The sequence below is a fragment of the Clupea harengus genome, chromosome 6 (genome assembly GCF_900700415.2).
Source record: "Clupea harengus chromosome 6, Ch_v2.0.2, whole genome shotgun sequence".
Taxonomy (NCBI): Eukaryota; Metazoa; Chordata; class Actinopteri; order Clupeiformes; family Clupeidae; genus Clupea; species Clupea harengus.
In genome coordinates, this window is record NC_045157.1 from 29,035,534 (window position 1) to 29,058,548 (window position 23,015).

Consider the following 23,015-nt stretch of genomic DNA (forward strand, 5'->3'; position numbering starts at 1 on the left):
GTAGACATGCGGAAGCAATCTCACTGACAGGAAAGTGCACAACTCGCGGACCGGTTACATGCATCAGTAGCAAGTGCATACAAAGCAACTGTATGCAGCGCCGATTGAGCCAAACATTGGTTGCATTTAAATAGCAAGAAATATATGCACGTAACGTTTTGAATTTAACTATGGAGTCACTAACCCAGAGATCCATTCTTGAGCTCGTGGAACCACCACTGTTTTGGCTAGGTGCTGTAACTGCGGCCTGGTTCTCTGTCTGCTCCATATATCGGCTCTTAAACGGTCTGAGGACATGGATACTGGGTAATGGAACGCTGGTTTCACCCACTAAACTTGGAAAATGGGCAGGTCAGTATAATGGCACATAATGATGTTTGTAAACAAGAATGTTCAAGCTAACGTTCATTTCCTGAGGTTCGCTGCCTTGCTGAAATTGTTGCCTGTACAGTAAGCCGGTAAATCGGATAACACGACCATGTGCTAACCGCCTAGCTAACCAGGAATAAAGTCTTCTGTGGATTTGTTCGACATTTTAGGTACTAGACGTCTTTGTCATACGCTCACTGGAGAGAGCCTGCCCTGAATATAACCACTACTAACTAGCAGTCAGTTCCAGAATTGCTGGAACAATAAGGCTGCCTATCCAAAATGCCACTGTACAGGAATGTGGAACCCATCAACTAAAAGTCGGACATCGTCTGCCTTTCTTCTGACAGCTGAAATACAAATAGGCTAGGAGATGGCCAAATTTGCCAGACTTTTCTGGGTGTGTTCACAAGTTGTCCTGTTGTTTTCATTTCTTAGAACTGCAGTTCCTTCTTCTGAAAAGTTTATATTGTTGAAAATTCACAATTGGCGTATTCACTTACATAGCTATCAGACTTTGAGCAACTTGACAGTTTTTAGTAATAAATCAAACTACTGAAGGTACCCAAAAAGAAGTATTGGGTGAAACAGTGTTAGGTCAAAGGCCACTTATCAAGGTAATCAGAAATGATGATTAAAATGATCTAGGCCTAGATTCCCTGATAAATTACACTGTTTTCTGAGACCGACAAACGGATTATATGTAGTATTCCTACCCCTCCAGATAGCAAAAGGCCAGTGGACCACTGTCAGTCTACTTTTACTCATCGGTTTTCTGCCCACAGCCCACCGTTTTGCCACTTGCTTTAAAAACATTTTATTCTATATTCAATTATACTTCTTCACTAATGGTCACCACTCCTTAACCTATCCTGTCCATTTTTATAGATAGCCAGTGTGTAACATAAGTCTTTAATTGACCAAGTTATTTTTCACCTTGAGAGCCTTCTAGTACCATAAACGTCTTCTGTTTAGTGGATATTTCAAATGGACTCTACCAAGGATATGATTCCAAGGTTTGCTAAGATATTATGTTATTTTCTTAATATCCACGCCCGGTTAAACTAAAGATGATGATGGTACGAGAGCGGACCAGAAGTGTCACACCACCAATTGGGTGCCGACCAAAATCCACCAATGGAGCAATATATGCTTACTATCTTGGCATTACCGTATGAGTAAACATTGCATTGCATTGTAGTGACACAACCTGTTTGACTGCATGTGTGCAACTGTGGAGATTGCCTGACAGTGACGTGGTTGTTGGTCTATGCAGGTGCCCAATTCTGTTCTTCCAGTATGCAGACTTACCCAGACAGGTCACGTAAATCATTAACAGCACAGGGTACCTGCTGCTTTGCTTCAGCGCCATTGTTATGTTCTTTCATATGAAAGACCATTTGTCTCATCTCTGTCTATTTGTTTCCCTCCTAAGGATAAGGTGAAGCTTGTTTCGGCATTGATTTGAGTCTGTTATCTGTATGCTCGGGTTTGCCTAGACCTCCTCTGTTGCCAGTTCAAGAGCACTGTAAGGGTGAAGGACAGTTTAGCCAACACCAAACATTCACCCTTTAACCTCTGTATGCCTGTTCAGGGCCAGAGACAAAAGAGTCAAAGTGAAGGCCTGCAGACTGGCAGTGTTGTGGAATAAGTAATGTATTAAGTCCTATTAAGTACCTTAATCAAAATGTTGTATTTGTGAGGTTTGGTTGCAGAGCAGATATTTAAGCACATGTCTTAGTGGCGCTTCACTTCATCCAAGGATGGGGCTCAACTGCATGAATGAGTACCTGCTGGAGCTGCCCGCTGGTGTGTGAAGCCCAGGAAGTACGCTCTTTGTGGGCATCACTGAGCTATATTAGATCTGTAGAGCCCCCACTCCCACCGGATGATCGGGTTCCTGGGAGCCCTGCTATGACGCATGAAGTCGCAGGAGTATGGGCTCACTTAGTTGACATTTCACTAAAGATGACTCCTACTGAGGCAGGGAATACACTGAGCTTGGGAGAAGAGTTTGGGACTTTATGTTGTAAATTGGTCAGGGGCATGTAAGCAAAATGCACAATATCCTTTCCAGGCTAACTATAAGACAATAACAAGCTCATCTTTAATACATATTTTGTGTACTTCAAGATACCTTTTGAAAGTGTGTCTTATTAACCACATAAGACCAATTGGTCAGTTATCCCAAGAATCTATAAACACAGCTGTCTTCCCCTGGACGCCCAGGCTGTTCACCTACTGTGGTTTTGTGCTCTGGGTCGGAATGGAATGGAAACCACACAGAAAATGTAAGAACAGCTTTTATGACACTTGACAAATTGCAGAAAAAGATCTGTTAGCATGCTAGATAGCATTCTGTAGTACCAACTTTGCTGTTGTTTGTAGTTTCAAGACAAACCTGTTGGCTCTTACCTAGTTAGGTTGCTAATTTTAGACAAAATTCTCTCCTAAGGCTGTGAGAAGGGTGATACTCCAGCTTGTTCATTAGTCAAAGGAAAATATTTTGGGAACAGAAAAGTATAGAAGGTGGGTGTTTTAAAAGAAACGTCGCCTCCCCCCCCCCCCCCCCCCCTCAAATGTAGACTTGCTTGGACCCTTATCTGTCTGACATTGGTAGTTATGTATCTCATTGTCAAATCACCTTGACCTTTACATCTCAGCATATGCATTTTCAAACTATATAGTCACATATTTGGATATGTAAGAGTAATACAAATTATGTTTTAACATGTTACCGTGGAAAAACTTGGTCAACTGGACTAACTTCCAGTGTATTACAGGTGTCATTTGCACATGTCATGCAATGTTTCTTTTTTGTATCTTAACATTTACTTTGCCTACATGCAAACAGGATAGCTAAACTTCAACTGTTATAAGCAAAAGACAAAGTAGATTGTTCTTATTCACGATGGCAGGCTACAGGTGGATGGCTATATAAGGCAGGAAGACAAAGCAATGTTTTTTTATTTATATTTATCCTCATTTTCATTACAGAACGGAAAAGATCTGACTTAGCTACTTAACCAAAGGTAACCAAAAAGGGACACTTGGTAAACCTAAAAAAAAATTTGGACCCAAAAAGATGGGAAAATAGGGCCCAGGTTAAAAAAAATACAGGAGTTCACCTTTAATGCCATATGGGATGGAAAAAACAAGTAATTTGCATGAAGGTTATTTGGACATTTCTCTGTTGGTACGGTTGGATTCGATGCTACTGCTGCTATGGAATATGCAAGCATATATGCCATTTCAGTGGGAAAGTACCTCCCTGTACCCTGTGAATGGATGCTTTTGTCACAACATGGCCAAAGGAGCCTCCTTGTTATGGCTTCCCTGAGCATCAACCTTGTGATTGGATGATGGTTTCGTGTGCGTTTCTCTGTGAATAGAGTCTTCTCGTGATGGGCACCCTCTGAGACACGTGCTGCTGCTCTTCCTTTTCCATTCTTGCCTCCTCCCATTCAGCCCCCTGCTCATGCCTCCTCCCATTCAGCCCACTGCCCATGCCTCCTCCCATTCAGCCCACTGCCCATGCCTCCTCCCATTCAGCCCACTGCCCATGCCTCTCTCTCCCCCTGCATGGAAGTCCTCATCCACACACACACACACACACACACACACACACACACACACACACACACACACACACACACACACACACACACAAGGAAAGTTATGTCATATGCAGCATCCTTCTGCAGACCCAAACAGTCAAAAACCTCTTCTGGTTCATTAAATATGCATATTTTGGATTGCAGTTACTCTTAACAATCCAATGTTTAATCCAATGAATGCCTGTACCACCACTGCCAAAATAGTCTCCAGTATCTTAATAATAGGGCATAAGTTATGATGTTAGCCATGATATTGTGCCTTATTCAGTGCATGCAGATTTTGCAGTTTATCTAATCAATTTGGGCATTTAATCTTTTCGGAGTGTAGCTTAGTCATCAGAAACGCTGAGAAGGATTCTCTAGGTGTATGGAGAGCTTAAGAATGGCTCATTAATGCGTCTTTATGAATTAATGTACATTGGAGCAATGCAGAGACACATTCATGCCCCCTATCCTCCCTTACATTCAGCCTGAGGGATACTAAATACATCTATGAACTATTTTTAGAGTAGCCAATTTTATATCCTCCCCCTTTTTTTTGCACGCAGCCCTGATGTGAAGCCTATAAGGCCATCGTGCGGCACGTGGCATCCCATGCTATTTAGAGAGGCATGTTTCTGTGAGCGGGGACCCAGGGGGCCCTTTGAAGTCTCTGCTGCAGCATCCAATGAAGTGGGAGGATCCCAGTGCCTAGGCAGAGCTGGGTGCGTGGTTACATAACTCTGTATACACAGCGAACATCCAAAGGAAAGGAACAAGAGATGACAACCCCCCACCCCACCCCACCCTACCCTACCCAAACCACCATCGCTTTACCCCATTTGAAATGATTTTAAGCATCTGAATGAATGGCTTTGACATGTCTTGCAAATTCTAAAAATAGAAAAATAGAATAGAATGTGCCTGTGAAATCCTGAATGTCCCATTCATGTGCACGGGAAGGACATGTGCTTCTAGAGCGACAACACTAAATGGCTTTTGCCGCCACTCATGCAGGAAGGCAGGCAGGCCTCCACTCTGGCAATGTGCAGATGCACACACAGCCTTAGTGCGCTGCACTGTACCCTGGAAGGAAGAGTGGAGTGTTGGTGTGTGTGTGTGTGTGTGTGTGTGTGTGTGTGTGTGTGTGTGTGTGTGTGTGTGTGTGTGTGTGTGTGTGTGCGTGTGTGCGTGTGTGCGTGTGTGCGTGTGTGTGTGTGTGCGCGAGTGAGAGAGATGCTGGGGGCTGCTGAGAGTAGCATCTCGTTGGTATTCAAGTGCTGCGGCTGTTCCAGACAAGGCTGCAGTGGCTGCGTGGTATTTTTAATCTTCAGTTCTTTTTTTAGCCCGTGGAATATTTAGCAGCAGCAGCAGCAGTGGCAGCAGTATTAGCATCGGTGTGAGGGGGTGTCTTTTGTTTTTGTAAGATCGCATTTCACTTGACCGAATTTCTATTCTCTCGCCTGCATCAGCTTGCATATAAGTAATGAACTATCTTTGTTTTATTTTATTTGAAGAATTATTTTGTTGCTATTTACAATCCATGTTGAGTTTCTATTTTCTGTTGAGTGTCCTGTGCCATTAATATTGTGAGGAATATGAATGGTTTACACATGTTCCAGTGGTACAACCACATTCACTGACCTTGGTGGTTCTGTGTATCTCTTTAGGAATCAACAGTAGTCCCTTTTGGGTTTCAAAACAGTATAGTATAGGTCTTCACCTCTTTCTATCTGTCTTTCCACATTTTACTCCACATTATTTTGCCCTTAGAGAGCAGCAGAAAAAGGCAGGTACAGGTATAGCATGAAGTCCACCCAGGTCTGAGAGATATTAGCCACAGATCCTTTGTGTCTGGAGCAGCCTTTTATGAATGGAGTACTTTACAGCATGCTTTAATGAGATTAAGACGACTTTAATCACATTGACTTTGATGCTACTGGGGCCTGTGTTAGAGCCAGCAACCTCCAGTGTCAATTTTGCCATGTTTTCAAGGAAAGGTTCTTGATCCTTGATTGGACAATTTTTCAAATAAAACCTTTTGATCAAGAATCGATGTTATGGCTGATAATTAAAACCGATAATGAAAACTGATAATTTTTTGGCCATTTTACCTGTGAGACGAAAAAATGAAATGTCATTTACGACTAAATTGTCATTGTCAGATCTGTTCAATTTTGGAGTAAATGTTTATTTGGGTTACTCCTGGTTTCTGTAGCACGGTTGATGTAGGAGAAATGTCCAAAAGCAGTGCGTCTCTAAGAGCAGTGCGTCTCTAACAGAATGAGCCTTTGTGCTGCGCGCCCGTTGACATTTGTGTGCGGCAGTGCATTGTAGAGATGCCTGACTGCATGAATCTCCCGTGCCTCCTCATGCTCTCCGTTCGCCGCTTGCCTTTCGCTTGCCTCTTTCTATTTTTAGCTGCCCCTAGGATCTGTCCTCACTCTCCCCTCCCTCTTTGTCTTATTGTTCGTCATCCACCCCTCCCTCTCTGCCTGCCTGCCTGCCTGCCTGCCTGCCTGCCTGCCTGCCTGCCTGCCTGCCTCCCTCCATCCTTTCCTCTCTCCTTTGTATTTTCCAATGGAAGCCGGCTGCACATATTAATGTTTAATCAGCCAAGGGTTTTCTGACACTGAAGATGCAAAGGTCAAGGGCGGGGATGAGAGGGCTGTCCTTGGGGCTGTCCTGGACGGAGACGAGGAGAGGAGGGAGAGAGAGAGAGCCCCATGTCCTTAGTCAAGCCGTCAGGGTTTTTGTTTTGTCTTTTTTTTTCTTTTCTTAGGGTGTCTCTCCTGTTGCTGAAAATGCACACAGTTGGCTCTAGGCTGCCTGCCTTTTTGCTTCCCTCCACATGCTATTTTTAGCCCACGAGCTGAAAGAGAGGCAATGTACCAAGCGGCTAAAAATAACATTGCTATATCGGTAAAGCAAGAAAGGCAAAGAGAGAGAAGCAGAAGAACACACACCCTGCCCTGCTGTGGCCCCGTGTCATCTCTGCAGCTATGGCAAAGCACTCCGACCGCAGTTGTAATGCTCAAACCATTTCATTTCATTCATTTTCATGGATTCTATATCCTTACACAATAGCCATAGGTCATCTATGAAAGGAAAAGCTAGGGTCCTCTTCCCTCTTTGTATTAGCCCAACATAATCCTTCCTGCATCCTTTTTTTTCCCCCCCCCTCTCCCATTAGTTGTAACTGGAGCCACAGATGGGATCGGGAAGGCCTATGCGGAGGAGGTAAGATTCCCGGGGTTCCACTCTTTTTTTTTTTTTTTTTGATGGAAATCACGATGAGTCATCAGAGGAGAGGTTTTTACCCAGAGGACTGGGGAGGCCTCTCCGTGCCTCGGTGCATTCACAGGCATCTACTGGAGGGCTGCATGTCCACTTCAAGACCCCACGTCTATTCACAACTACCAGCGCTCGGACTGCAACTCTGTCAGAAGGACTTAATAGCAGATTACAAAAATGATAGTGAATAGCATCGACCATGCCGGGAGTTTATTACTGTAATGGGTTGAGTCAGTAGAGTTGGTAGAGGGTAAAGCTAAATATGAATTGATCTCTCAGTGCTTCTAAAGGAACAGCTTGTTTTAGAGATACGGTTTGAAACCTGGATTTATTTTTTGAAATTCACTTCTTTGTCTCAAGTACAACAGTCTGTCGTATGTCGCTAAGAACATTTAATGTTATTCATATAATATTGTTAATGTGTCTTTTTTTTACAAATGAAGTTGTCACAAGATAATGTCATATTTCCATTTCAGTGCACTTGTAAGTGAAGATGTATTTGCTGTTGATTGTTTGTGTGTCTTCTCTCTCAGCTTGCAAGACGAGGCTTTGCCATCGCGCTGGTCAGCCGCTCGCAAGAGAAGCTGGATGATGTTTCCAAAGGCATTGGTGGGTACTCCACACAGTCTGTACAACACACACACACACACACCTCAATTGTGAGCTCACTTTGAGGTAGCTTAGAGATCTCTGCAGGTAAATGCAGAGCATGTTTAATGTGTACACCTACATTCTATAGGAAATGCAGTTGTTTGTGAATGGGTAAGGGTATGCCATGCTAGTGCTTCTGTTAAACACATACGACCTTTGTTGATTTTGTAGAGGTGCTTTAAATGAATGGGGCGTTTAGGAGTGTGGTTGGCTGTCTAGTGAGGCAGTCTCTGCTCTGCGAGTGTGTGTGTGTGTGTGTGTGTGTGTGTGTGTGTGTGTGTGTGTGTGTGTGTGTGAGAGTGAGATGGAGCGGGTACGTTTCTCTCCTGAATGAATGTCAGTCAGGCCGATGTTAATGAGCACCAGGGCTATTTTTAGGGGCCGGCACTCTGCCAGCCGAGAGGCCTGGCTGCTGCGACAGAGCAGAGCAGGGCAGGGCAGAGCAGAGCAGAGCAGAGCAGGGCAGAGCAGAGCAGGGCAGGGCAGGGCAGGGCAGGGCAGAGCAGAGCAGAGCAGAGCAGAGCAGAGCAGGGCAGGGCAGAGCAGAGCAGAGCAGAGCAGGGCTGCGCAGAGCAGAGCAGGGCAGAGCAGGGCTGCGCAGAGCAGAGCAGAGCAGAGCAGAGCAGAGCAGGGCAGAGCAGGGCAGAGCAGAGCAGGGCAGGGCAGAGCAGAGCAGAGCAGAGCAGGGCTGCGCAGAGCAGAGCAGAGCAGAGCAGAGCAGAGCAGAGCAGAGCAGAGCAGGGCAGGGCTGCGCAGAGCAGAGCAGAGCAGAGCAGAGCAGAGCAGAGCAGGGCAGGGCAGAGCAGAGCAGAGCAGAGCAGAGCAGAGCAGGGCAGGGCAGAGCAGAGCAGAGCAGAGCAGAGCAGAGCAGAGCAGAGCAGGGCAGAGCAGAGCAGAGCAGAGCAGAGCAGAGCAGAGCAGAGCAGAGCAGGGCAGAGCAGGGCTGCGCAGAGCAGATGGAGGCGAACTCGGGAGCATGTGACGTGCCGTGACGTGAAGGAGGGGCGGTAGGAGATGGACACCAGCGTGCTCTCCGCTCCGGAGCCCTGGCACACCCCTCCAGCCAGATGTTGGCAGGCTGGTTAAAATGGTCGTGAGCTTCGGCAATGGTGCAGGTAGATTGTTTGCAGTCTGCAGTGTAGAGCGCTTGATAGGATGATAAATAGAGCGCTTGATAGGGTGCAAGGACACATGGTTCCATCCCTGCTCTTAGAAAGAAACATTGGAACTGTAAACATTTGTATATATTTGTGATGTGTGTTTTTGAAAGAATTTTTGAAGGAACACATTAAATGTATCACTCTAATAATCTCTAATACTACTCTAAATATTGTCCCATAGGTGTGAAAGGCATGAGAATAATCATTGCTGTGGTGAGTGGTTAACATGAAGATGTTCGATAGGTTAGATCAGGTTTTGAGCTCTTGAACTAGAATTCTTTTTTTTTTACCCTTTCTCTTTTGTGAGCTGGAGACAAGAGCCATTTTGCCGAGGGTTGTTAAACCGCTCAAATATATTTCTCAGTGAAGGGAATGGGTAGGTGCTGAGAGAAAATTGTGAATGGCACACAGTGCCAGCAAATGGTCTATCTCACTCTCTTGGTCTTTCTCACACACACACACTCACACACTCACACACACACTCTCTCTCTGTTTCTCACATGCACTCACATCCACTCTGGCTCCTCTAGCTCACAACCACAACCACACATACTCCCTCCCTCTCTCTCACACACACACACACACACACACACATACACACATACACACACACTTTCTCTTTGGTGTTCACTGATGGAGAAGCAGATTAGGGCAGCGTGACTGCTGCTTTGACTCAGTGCTGCTAAAATAAGGATAAGACCGTGTCAAATGGGTTTGAAGGCCTCTACCCAGTACAGTAGGGAGCATTGCCTTTAATAACAGAGGCCAGTTCACTTTTGTCCGAGTGACTCTCTGAATGCAAAAGGAATGGGTTATTCCCAGCTACATGTAGAAAAATAGCACTCTGTGTGTATGTAGCCGGGGGATGATCAGAGCGCCTTTCACTCTTCTTTTCTTTACTGTACTTCTCCATCACTCCAAACTAAGATATGTACTGTATGTACTGCCTAGTATGCTTCATAAAGAGTACACACTAGAATGTGTGTGGCACAGTGTTGAATAGATTTCTCCCTGAAGTGGCATAAATATTCTATTTTGTGTTGATTTATATCCTTTTGTGCTCTAGCATGATTCCTCGTACTTCTCATTTTTAGAAAGTAAATATGGTGTCGAGACCAAAACCATTGCTGCAGATTTTGGATCTACTGGCATCTACCCAAACATTGAGGCTGGACTAGCTGGACTTGAGATTGGGGTGTTAGGTAAGTGGTGTTTTACACATACATACTGTGAACATACTGTACTGAGGCAGAGTAGGTGAGGTTGGCATTGGCTGATTCCATTGCAGAGTACTTCCTTTCTAAAGACTTTGCTGCCACCTTCTGGCGGAAAGTGAGGCTTGACAGTCAGATGGGGAAATACAGAAGTGTGTGGCTACTTGATTTAAATATTATCATACACAAACTCTTTTTGCCAATACTTCAGAATTCACGTCTGCATTCTTATTGTACCTTATAGGTTATAGATTCTAAATTCATTTTAGAATTGGCTGGAGTTCATGATTGTCCCCACCAAACACATGAGGCCAAGGCAAATCCAAACTAATGTTCCATGGGCCCTCAGTTAAGCCCACACACACACACACGGCCATTCTTGGCCCAGAGCTCTTCCTTCACAATGAAGCCAGTGTTAGGCCTAGCTTGTCCTTTGCTCATCCACCATAGGCTTGTTTCATCAGTAAAGAATGGATTGCATGTGTATACATTGGCATTCTCTTGTGATTTAGTAGTTTGGAGCTGTTTCATTAAATGCAACACACAATCAAACTCATCGTTATTTTCTCTGTTGTGCTGACCACCTCTCTCTTTGAGCAGTGTAAACTGAGACTCTGTAGTATGGTAATAACTGGTTAAATGCTAGCAAATTTAACAATTTCCTTGTCTCTCCACAGTAAACAATGTGGGGATTTCCTACTCGTACCCAGAGTTCTTCCTCAACATCCCCAATCTGGACCAAGTAAGTATATCACTGGCACTCTGAGATTCTTTTGAATGAAGAGTGCATTACAAATAAAATAAATTATTATTATTATTATTATTTATCAAGACGCAGAATGTGTCAGTCACATTGAAGCAGTTTATTATACTGCAGTGTGGAGTCATAAATCAAACAGCATTGTTAGACCATTGACCTGACATTAAACTTATTTTTCTCTCTTTTGCAGTTTATCGACACAATGATAAATGTCAACATCACCTCCGTCTGTCAGGTTTGTTCTTTGAAAGTAATTGTGTTCTTGTTATTGAATGTGAAGTCTGCCCAACAAGTTCTCAATAACCATAGACCAAAATAGGCCATTCATATTTCACTTACAGGTCTATTTATTGGAGCCAAAGCTGTTATTGTCAGATTCATATTGCTGTTTTATTACTTGTTTTTATTACCTGTTGTATCACCTTAATGGTATTGTTTTTAGTTTCATAATTACAATTGGCTACATTCATCAGTGTTATTGAACAGTGTTGTGAACGAAATGATTTGATCCTGTATTAGATGCATCACCTGTACCTGTTGCACAAGATTCGTTGGTACCCTTGCCAAAATGTTGATGAATCCCATCTTAACTGAATGAATCAGAAATGTAATTAGTAAGAGCAGATGTTACATTGTTTTGGCAAAAACAAGAACATTTAAATGTCATTGAGTCAATAATTAACATTGTGGGCACTAACAAAATAGGCATGGCCTGCGCGGCCTGTGCTCTAAGCAGTGACAGAGCACAGTGTGTCTCACTGGGAATGGTGTTCATACATATAAACAATGGGAATAGATACACAAACAATAAACAAAAATGAACACTGTAAGAATACTGATGAATGCTTTGAGAAAACTGTCTCGGAAAGGAAGACTCAATACACGGACATCGGGATCAAAGATGTCTATTTGTACATAATGTCTGCAGGGTATCATGTGTGCACAACTTTAACATTGGGGAACAATTTCATTGATGGGCAACCTCATTGATGGCGCATGACCTAAAGTTAATTTTATAACTTGGCAAAATTATTTGGCATGAAAAAGGGCTTCACACATGGGTGGGTCAGCGCAATGCTGGGGTGTGTCCGCACACAGACGTGGGAGTTGTGTAAAACAGTTCCATCAAAGCAACACAAACTTCTAAATCATTTCATGTCGGGCCGACCTCCCGCACAAGAACCTCCGTCTCCTCTGATATGAAACACTCCTTTCGTGACCGGAAATTTGTTGTAGAAGAATTACCTTAATAAGGTATGGTTGAATCGTGATTGGCTGATAAAGAATGACCTCATTGCCACATCCACTAAATTCTCAACTCATTTATGCTTGATTGCACCCGGCTTTGTGTCAATTAAACTAGTCAATTTAGGTATCCCACCTATTCTCACTGCTCGGTTGCTGAGGCACAAAGCCTGTTCGCGGTGCTTGTTGTCCTATGAAATAAGGGCACTAGAACTCTTGTTGTGATGTGTCTTTAAGTCAGGCTTTTTTTAAATGAAATGCGTCATCTTTACTTGTTCTTATCCGGGTTGGAATGAGCAAGGCGCGAGAACTTTTCAGCGGCCACTGCGTGAAGATTCACAGTTCAGTCGAGGAGACGCCTCTGAATTGAGAGGACATAATGTGAGTGCTGCTCGGACAGGGCCTAGCTTACTAGTGGTGGACCACCGAATCAACTGGAAATCTCCTCGGCCAGTGATGCTCCAAAGTCACTGCATTCCAGCTCAGTTTCTACTCAAGATCAAGCAGGAGATTGATGCTATGTAGGTGATGGGCGTCATCGAGCCGTCCACCAGGGAGTGGTCCACACCTTCTCATCCCCAAGAAAGATGGGACACTGAGATTCTGAATGGACTTTAGGAGGCTGAATTCAATCTCCTCCTTTGACCCTTATCCAATGCCCAGAGTGCATAGCCTAATGGATCACCTGGGCAGTGGCAGATATCTGACACACTTGACCTTAGCAGGGGTCACAGGCAGATGCCCATGACCGATGACTTAAAGTAGTTTTTAGCATTAGCATCTAGCATTTTGGACATAATTTAGATTTGACCAGCTTTCTTACATGGTCTGCAGGGCGCACCAACCACATTGCAGCACCTCCTTGATCAGGTGCAGTGGGGGCACGGCACTACTCATCAGCCTATATTGATGATGTGGTCGTCTACAGCTTAACCTGGGAGCAGCGCCTGGTTTGCGTAAGATGTTTTGGGGCGACTGAGAAGTGTGCCATGGCCCAGTTGGAGGGGCACAGCCTGCGCCATGTGATCGGGGATAGAGCCATCATACCATAGCTGGGGAAGGTCAGTGCCATTCTGGAGGCACCGAGCCGACCACCAAGCGCCAACTCCACTCTTTTCTGGGTGTGGTGGGATGGTACAGGCGTTTCATAACTCAGTTTTCCAGCAGGGTAGCAGCACTGATTGACCTCACCCAGAAGTCTAGTCCCAACTGGGTTGGGTGTAGTGGAGAGAAACAGTGTGTTGAGGCCTTTACAGAATTGGGCCTTTTGTCAAGCAAGTCCTTCGAGTCCAGACTTCACACAAGCTTTTATGGTACAGACAGATACATCAGAGGTTGGTCTGGTCTTTATGGTACAGACAGATACAACAGAGGTTGGTCTGGTCTTTATGGTACAGACAGATACAACAGAGGTTGGTCTGGGGACTGTCTTGCTACAGGGGGAGCAAAGGCCAGTGGCTTTCCTCAGCAGGATGTGGTTCCCAAGGGAGTGGAGTTAGTAAAGAAAAGTGCCTTGCCATCAAATGGGCCCTGGACTCACTAAAGTACTATCTGGTGGGAAAGGATGTTTGCTCTAGAAACTGCCCATTGGGCCTTTCAGTGGCTTGACTGTATAAAGACACAAACTCTCAGGTGACCAGGTGGTACTTGTCCTTGCAGCCGTACAGCATTGCTGTTCCAGGGCAGGTCAAGGACATGTGACGGAAGGTGACCTCGATAGAGTCTTTGTGGATGAAAACTCTTAAGGGGGCGGCGGGGTAGTAATGCGTCAGACTGCAGTGCGTCTGTCACTGGGAATGGCGGGTTTTCCTGCCTTTCCATAAACAATGGGAAAGGACACTCAAAATAATATGGACATTGTTAGAATATTGTTGTTTGTAATATTGGGTTTTTTGGGTGACTGACTCCTAACTTTAAGAACTGACATAATGCTTTGAATATGTTTGAATGCTTTGTGAAAACTGGCTCAGAAGGGAAGATGCAACTCTTACTAAGCTGTATCGTTAAGTTATGCTTTGTTGAAATGAAACGTGTCATCTTTACCTGTTGTCTTTTGGGACAGAAGTTTTCAGCCCTCACTGTGCGCTTCCATGGGAAAGAGCTCCTTGGGGCATTGGTTTTTGAGGGTGAAATTCTTTATGCATTGTGGAGACATTGGGTAGTCATTTTTATAGTAGCACATGAATGTTTATAAGTCATGTGTTGTGCCAATGCTTTGATATGGATAAAGTATTGTCTAAATGCGTTAATGGATTTGTGACCGTGAAATGGTTGAGGCCAGCGCTTCATATTGAAGATTCACAGTTCAGCCGAGGAGACGTCTCTGAAGTAAGAGGAGTTAATGTGAGTGTTGCTCCGACAGGGCCTAGCTTAGAATGGGCATGGTCCCATTTGTTTGGTTGGGCTAGTTTGCACAGTATTTTTGGGTTTGGTCGTTTGGTAGTGCTTGTTTGTGTCAACCTGCCGGTAGCCCAAAAGGAAAATAAAATGACCACCTCTAATGGTAACTGTTCATCTCTGTCCCCCATCCGCTCGGACATTCTTTCCATTGCACACACGCGTAGAAACAAAAATAGTGGTCAACCCAAAGCTGAAGGCAAAGACGTGTCTCTGATGTCCAGGACCATGTCAAGGTCGTAGATTTAGATGAGCAGATTTGAAGCCTTAAACAGGGAGGATTACTACAGTATATTGCAGGTGTAAGGACACAATTAGCACTGAGCTAGCCCATAGATGTATAAACCAAATTGATTCTTACATTTTTCAGTTCTGTTGTATTGTCTGTTGGAGGCTCAGTCTATTGTGTATGGTCTTGCTTCAGAGAACCTATTGACAGGTGACCATGCATACAATGTGATAATGCACTCAGCAGTCAATGTTGTTTTTCTTGGCCTCTTGTAATATAGAATATAGAACAGTTTAACTGGAGAGGAAACACGAGAAAGAAAGAAACATTCTGCCTTTATTTAATTTTGTAAATGCCAGTGGCGAAAGCAGGTAGCAGCCAACCCACCCCACACCAGTATGGCTTTTTGGTGAGGTGGTGAGAGTGCATGGCTGTCAGCCCAGAGATCCATATGAGAGGCCAGGTTGGGTGGCTGCTCTCCTCTTATGCCACAGTGCCCTAGATCCAGCACACAGTCCACCTACCTTACACATACAGTCTCAGGTGGACTCCTACCATAAACATACAGTCTCAGGTGGACTACTTGAAAACCAGAAAAAAACGTAGTAGATTTTCACTCATCCTTGACATATAGTGAAATAAATGAAATTTGACAATTATGTTGTTCCTAAAACTGTGCTATCATTTGTCATCTTGACCAGCTGCTAGAACAGCTTATTTTTAGTAAGTACATGATTCACACCCTATAATATGAGGTAAATGTAACACTGATTTGTTCACAAGTTGATGCCAACTGGTAAAACACTGATGAAGTTGTTTTAATCCAGAGGATTAATGCACACCTAATAACCTCTTAAAGTACTTTTTTGATAAATCATGGAAATTTATGAAAATTGAGATTATGTACTATTAGTTTGTTTGTTACGTGTTGTCTTTAAGAAAAAAAAAAACATTTTATTGATATAAAATTATAGTTTGTTTGTATAGTAAGTGCGATGTATAACTAGTAGTCTGCCATTGAACATAGCATGTTTTAGATATGACCCATTTACAAAGGTCTTTCAGTTGTCTGAAGGAGTTTTGAGAAGGCAATCGGAAGTCACGGCAAAGGCGTGCTAAACCATTTGAGAGTTCTATATCTTATCTTTCTTAAAACCACATCAATCCACCTGCTTTGGCTGAGGTAGGAAGACTAATATTGTATGTATCTATGACAAATCTTAATACAAAATAAAATGATGACTAGATTGACATCAAAACCTTATTTAATTTCTATATTTATGAAGAACAGCACAGGTACAGCACTTTTAGAAAGTGTGAATTCTCTGGATTAAAACAACTTTATCAGTGTTTCCCAAAACAACCCAGTTCTACGCCCCCACAGTCTACTGCCTTTGATCCCCACAGCTTCCATACCTCCGCCTCCTGTCTCCTCTCCTCTTCTCTTCTCTCAGTCTATTTATATTTATGGTTCCAGTATCCACCTTGCTAATTTACCCGTCTTTGAATTGCTTTGTTGCTGATGGTCATTCAGTGAATTAGAGAACTAGAAGGCCTGAGCCACTCTACATCACCCTGTGGCCACCGTTTTACTCTGGAGTGCTTCTCCCCTTACTCAACCTAAACCGTATTTTAGGGCTGGTTGTTACACGCAGAAACTGACAAAAAGTAATTTGGGGATAATCGTTTCAGTCTGCATTCTAATCCCAGCATTTTTTCTGAAGCCAAGCCTCCATCTTTCCCTCATTCTGTCCATCAAACTGATTTGAAAGAAGAAGTCTTGTTGAACCAGTAGGGGGAGTGCTGTATTTGGTGTAAAGTGAGGTGAGGTGAGGGAGGCATTTGCTCTCTCTCTCTCTCTCTCTCTCAACAGTGCACCCTGCACCCTGTCCCAACCCTCCCATTCACCACACAAAGATCTGAACATAATTTATATGTGTTCAGTCCTTAACAAGGACAGATACAAGGTAGTTAGCTGGAAAACACCTTTATTGGTATGTAAGAGCAAGATTGTATGACTGAGGAGATTGTAAAAAGCTAGCGAATTTCAATGAAAAGAGTAAACCCTGCAAAAAAAAACCCTGTTGTTGTGACTCTCTGCCCTGCTATTTTTGTAAACCACAAAACTCCCAAGTACAAAAAGAAGCACTCTTTGTACAACCAATACTCTACATGCTGAAGTTTATGCATGTCATGTGTACTTGACCTGACTTTAAAGCTCTGTTTTGCTTTCTAGATGACTCGGATCGTGCTGCCCGTGATGGTAGAAAGGTGAGATGTGCTTGTAGCTTAGCTTGCTTAGCTTGTAGTTCTCTAACTTGTAACTGCTAGTGCTATGCTTCACCTGTTAGTTACAGGAGCATACACAAAAGTGTGTGTGTGTGTGTGTGTGTGTGTGTGTGTGTGTGTGTGTGTGTGTGTGTGTGCGCGCGCGCGCTTGTAGAGATGCATAGTTTCCTGTCTAAGTGACCGTTAGGTTAGCTCCCAAGACAAGACAAGTTGCCATTTGTAAATCTGTCTTCAGTTCTGCTGATGTTGGTCCTCTCGTGTACTTGCTGTCACTTATCATTAACAGTATATAAGTATGTGTGTAAATACGTATCCTCTTTTAAACTGTTATGCTCCACACACTTAACTGTAGTTACTGTTCCACAGTGTAAGACACGATTGGTGCAGCTTCATGTGATAGGGCAAAAGTCATAGTCAGATTCCACCGTTCTGTGGATGCTTAGTTTGAGCTTCCATGGCAACAGGTATAGTAGAAGCTTGTAATAGCTCCTTCTATATTTATGTTCAGAGATGATGTTCACCTGGCAAGAGAGAAAGCTTAAGGAAGCTCTGCAGACACTATACACATCCTCATGTTATCTGGGGACACTGTGTTCTAAACTCACACTGGATCATTTGTTCCGCCACGATGCAGAAATTATATTTGTTCCTGTTTTCTATTAAATAATGAGTGAATCCTATTGACGTTCCCAATTTGCAGGAAGACAGAACTTTCAAGGGGAAATTTGTGGGGATGTTTTTACATGGAAATAACCTCTAATGTGGTCTTTGGCTGTTTTCCAGGTCGAGAGGGGTGGTTTTAAATATCTCATCAGCCAGTGGCATGTACCCTGTCCCACTTCTCACTATTTACTCTGCAACCAAGGTACGTTTCAACAAAGTAGTACCGTGTGAGACTTGTTTGCCTGTGATGATTTTGATTGGGTTGTTCAGGAGGACAGGACAGGACAGGCCTGGACTAGGGGAAGGGTTTAGACTGGAGACCAGGCCTGGACTAGGGGAAGGGTTTAGACTGGAGACCAGGCCTGGACTAGGGGAAGGGTTTAGACTGGAGACCAGGCCTGGACTAGGGGGAGGGTTTAGACTGGAGATCAGGCCTGGACTAGGGGAAGGGTTTAGACTGGAGATCAGGCCTGGACTAGGGGAAGGGTTTAGACTGGAGACCAGGCCTGGACTAGGGGAAGGGTTTAGACTGGAGACCAAGGGAAAGGGTTTGGGGTAGGATAGCAATAATTCATGATCCGAGACCTTTCACGTAAGTGTATGTGTGTAGTAATGTTTTAATGACCAATATTCTTAAATAATACACAATAAGATAAGAGGTTAAGATGCTGCTTACACTTAATCTACTTACACCTATACCTTGAAGGTACTATATGTAAGAAATTTAGTTTAAAACATTCAAATTCAAATGAGCTAGGAATAGCAGTAGAATGTGAAGAAATACCTTAATACCTTAAGAGTCTCTGTAGCGAAAACAGAAAGTTAAAGCAAGGGTGCTGTCAAGGCATAAGCCCACAATCATTTGGCTTACTAGCTGACAGCTAGCCAGACTGACATATTGTTCCTTGAAGAGAAGACACTCAGGGTTTGGCACTGGTCAGAGTATGTCAGTGCTTTAGCTGCCATCTAAACGTGAGTCACACCTCCCCATGGTTACTGGCCTCACAAGGGATGGGGTTGGGTGCTGGGGACACAATCCCAAACAGGGTTGAGGGATTGGCAGGGGAAGTAACCCTGGCTTCTTTGTAGGTATCCAGACACAGAACAGCACAAAACCAAGATCATAAACATGTCTCACACATAGAAGATTTGTCATATTATTGGTTTTCTGAGGGAAAACTAAGTATTTGGATATTTGAAATGTTGCAGATGTCATCAGCAACAAAATTATAATTGTCTGACCTTTTAGCGCATCAGGGACCTTTTCTATGCATTCAAGCATAGAATTGTGTTGAGCTCATGACAAAGCAAACTGCCCACTCCGCCTGACTGTCCTCGGCTGCTATTTACGTAATATGTGAAGATGCTGTTGATCTCCTCTAAGATGCCTCCTGTCTCTCTTAGGCCTTTGTGGATTACTTCTCTCGTGGGCTTGATGCTGAGTATAAGAAGAAAGGCATCATCATTCAGGTAGGATAAATGCAGGCGTCTTCTTTGAGCCCTGATGGATCAAACTGACAGCACGATGACCTTTCGCATACTGTACGTCTTTAATACAGTAGTATTAAACTGAGTGATGCGCTGGCTCTACCTCGTGTCAGCATGTCAGACATATGCTGTGCTACAGTCTCTCTTCCCCTCAAGGAAGATTTACATAGAGTTGCTTCTCGGTGTACTTGGACACTTCTGAAATGATACATGCCCTCTACAATAGGTGTATCGTAATCTCTTATTTGTAAATTACAATTTGTAAATCTCTGGTGTTGCAGATTGAAAATAACCTTGATCTGCATGTCAGGGGCCGTTAGGTGACTCTGTGTTTCCTAAGGTGGTACTCCGTAGCAGTGCCTTGTACACACACCACAGATACAGAGACAGGCGCAGTGAGACTCAGTTAAGGCAGTGTAGTATATCCCAGAGGTTTAGTAGACTCAGTTAAGGCAGTGTAGTATACTCCAGAGGTTTAGCTTAAGACCTTTAAACAGCATGCTCAGACAAAGAGTTGACCAGAGTGAGTATGACATACACAGTGTAACAATAATAATGAATTTCAAAGAAACTTCCAAAAACGTGTGTGTCAGTCTCTCAGAGTGGGGAAGTCACAGTGGTGTGTCCCATCTAGCTTTTCATGAATTCAAATAGAGTGACCTTGGTTTGACCTTTTATACTCTCATACACTGTAATGTGAAAACGTATCTCTGTCACCCCTAGAGATGTTCTGCCTGATGCATAGTATAGAGTCGTACTGATGGGCCATTTTAGTACCGTATCATCCGTTTGTGCCTGGTGTCTGGTCCTCCTCAGAGTGTGCTGCCGTTCTTTGTGGCGACCAAGTTGAGTAAGATCAGGAGAGCTACCCTGGACAAGCCCACTCCTGAGCGCTATGTGGCTGCCGAGCTCGGTACTGTAGGCCTGGAGAATCAGACCAATGGCTACCTGCCCCACGCCATCATGGTGAGTGATGAGAACCGCTTTACACCTTGAAAGAAGTGTGTGTGTGTGTGTGTGTGTGTGTGTGTGTGTGTGTGTGTAGGTCAGTGTGTGTGTTTGAGTGTGTTTGTGTGTGTGTGTGTGTGTGTGTGTGTGTGTGTGTGTGTGTGTGTGTGTGTGTGTGTGTAGGTCAGTGTGTGTGTTTGAGTGTGTTTGTGTGTTTGTGTGTTTGTGTGTGTGTGTGTGTGTGTGTGTGTGTAGGTCAGTGTGTGTGTTTGAGTGTGTTTGTGTTTGTGTGTTTGTGTGTGTGTGTGTGTAGGTCAGTGTGTGTGTTTGAGTGTGTGTGTGTGTGTGTTTGTGTGTGTGTGTAGGTCAGTGTGTGTGTTTGAGTGTGTTTGTGTGTTTGTGTGTGTGTGTGTGTGTGTGTGTAGGTCAGTGTGTGTGTTTGAGTATGTTTGTGTGTGTGTGTGTGTGTGTGTGCGTGCGTAGGTCAGTGTGTGTGTATGTGTGTGTGTGTGTGTGTGTGTACACACGTACGCATATTTGTAGACCTACATGTCTGTGTGTGTTAATGAAAAATGAACAACTCTCCTGGGACTGGTGAAATGACTTAGAGTCAGCTTTATTTACTGTAGGGCTGCTTGCAGCCAGCAGTGTGTTGATGTGACTGTGTGTTTGTTCTCTCTTGCCTGCCCCAGGGCTGGGTAACCACCTCGCTGCTCCCTGCCAAACTGCTCAACCACCACGTGATGAGCATGGGCCTGTCCCAGCGCGCACGCTACCTCAAGAAGCAGAAGCAAGGCTAGAGCCCACAGAGGCAAGGCAAGCTGAGGGAGGAGAGTCTACTGCACCCTGGGGAAGGGAAGGAACACCATCACCATCACCATCACCTCCACACTTCCCCCTTCTCTCCTCCTCTCTCCCTAGAGGGACCAAGGACAGGCATGTCCATATCAGTCTTACTAAAGTCCGGGATCATATGAGGTTTGTGTGAACGTGTCATTGAAATGTGATTCCTGCATTCCTGAGGGTTTATCAGTATTTGTTTTTGTCATGAGGTTTGCATCAGTTAATGCACTAAATAAATTTACATTTTTTTTTTTAAAGAAATGACTACTGCTAAAAGAATTAATGCTTGGCAGCCGACCCTTTTGCTTCACAGAAGGGATAGCACTTATTTGGTTGCTTGCTTGACTTACTATACTAGGGAAAAAATATGTGTGTTCCCATTACCAGGCAAACTAAACTGCAGAAAACATTTGCTGTAAGCAAGTTACTTCTTAATGCGTGAGCACATGAGTCGGTGAAAAAAACTAAAACGACTCCTCTGTCAATAAGCAGATGTCTTAGAAATCTGTGTAAAAATATATACTGTCCATTGAATGTGTTGAGCGTGTTTTGTTTTGTTCGGTCAGTGAGAGTTCACTTTTGGTTTAGCATTTTTTTGTTAGAATGTGAAGACGGTTCAGTGTTAAATTCATGTAGATGGAAACAGAAAAGTATTTGAATGACAGCAACTCAAATTGACTTGACACTTAAATACCTGCAAATGGGCATTCGGCTGTTAAAAAATAAAATCAAAATGTCTTCCATCTGTCTTTGAAGTATATTCCAAAACATGCCTTTTCCCCCCAGCATATTCGTACAGTTTGGAAGACGTCATATAGGTTTCTTTGTTAAGTTTGGAATGCTATAATGTGAGGTTTTAAATATTTCAGTCTCCAGTCGGATTGCATAATACACTCTCCTGCTGTTATATGCAGGACATTTTATCACCACATGGTGTTATCAGTCCCAGTTTGAACTGATTGTTCTCATAGAGACATATACTTATCTGAGTTCCCACTACATGTGTTTAAAAGGGATGCTGGTGTATTTCACAGAAATTTGAGTCTTGTATTTGTTCTGTCAGTTAAAGTATGATTGTAGTGTTTTCCCAAGTGGTGAGGCACATTTGTAATATAATAGGGACAACAATTTTCCCCGTGAACAGTTGACAGATGCCCATTCATTCCAAAACTGTCCAATGGAAACACTGTAATGGCTCAAATGAGTCACAATGGATGGCCATTAGTAAGGGCTTCCTTTGAGCAGCACCACCATTTATAAGCTCCAGGACTACAGCAGCATGTTGCTGCAGCACGGGTGACGGGTAGACAAATACGTATTTTGCTTGAAACCGACTTTCGGATATGGAGTTTCATCCATATGATGCTTCTATACTGTGTCAATTGTGGAGTCAATTAGAGAATTTTTCTAGACCATAACAGAACCCATTGCTCATGCATTTATAATGGTGATTAAAATGCTTTGAAAGTAATGTCTGTTTCATGTGCCATTTATTGGGAGTGTCAGAATTTGATATGCATGCAAATCTATGTTGCAAGCAATAGAAAGTGTGTACGCATTATGTATGCACATATTGTGATTGTTATGCAGTGCAGTCATGTAATGAATTGCTGACATAAGGTAAACAATGCACTTGAGTCAGAGCCCAACGTAAGGAAATGTCTGACATTTAGTTGACCTCTGTGGAACTGCTGCTTCATAAGATGATGTATGTGGTACTGGCTGGTCCATTGTTTGAAGAGAATAATACAATGTGCACCAAACCAAATCACCGTCGCAGGTTTTTCATGAAAGGTTGCCTGCATTCTTCTGCCTGTCACCCTAAGGGCCAAGGACCCAAGGCTGGGGGGGGACCCTTGAGGTAGCTCC

General features: G+C 43.7%; 1 protein-coding gene across 1 annotated transcript; it reads left to right on the plus strand.

Annotated features, from left to right (window-relative positions):
- Positions 1-22,617, plus strand: hsd17b12b (hydroxysteroid (17-beta) dehydrogenase 12b). The gene is made up of 11 exons (XM_012814965.2): positions 1-351; positions 7,159-7,205; positions 7,793-7,868; positions 10,165-10,272; positions 10,962-11,026; positions 11,235-11,279; positions 17,152-17,186; positions 17,988-18,069; positions 19,272-19,337; positions 20,172-20,321; positions 20,996-22,617. Exons 1-11 carry the CDS (start codon positions 171-173, stop codon positions 21,101-21,103), a joined length of 963 nt encoding a protein of 320 aa, XP_012670419.2. The 5' UTR covers positions 1-170; the 3' UTR covers positions 21,104-22,617.
- The last annotated feature ends 398 nt before the right edge of the window (positions 22,618-23,015 follow it).

Bases quoted from the DNA above. Each gene is read 5' to 3' on its own strand.
- hsd17b12b (XM_012814965.2), top strand. From the start codon at position 171: ATGGAGTCACTAACCCAGAGATCCATTCTTGAGCTCGTGGAACCACCA. The intron at 10,273-10,961 runs GTAAGTGGTGTT...GTCTCTCCACAG, and splicing joins ACTTGAGATTGGGGTGTTAG to TAAACAATGTGGGGATTTCC. The intron at 19,338-20,171 runs GTAGGATAAATG...GGTCCTCCTCAG, and splicing joins AGAAAGGCATCATCATTCAG to AGTGTGCTGCCGTTCTTTGT.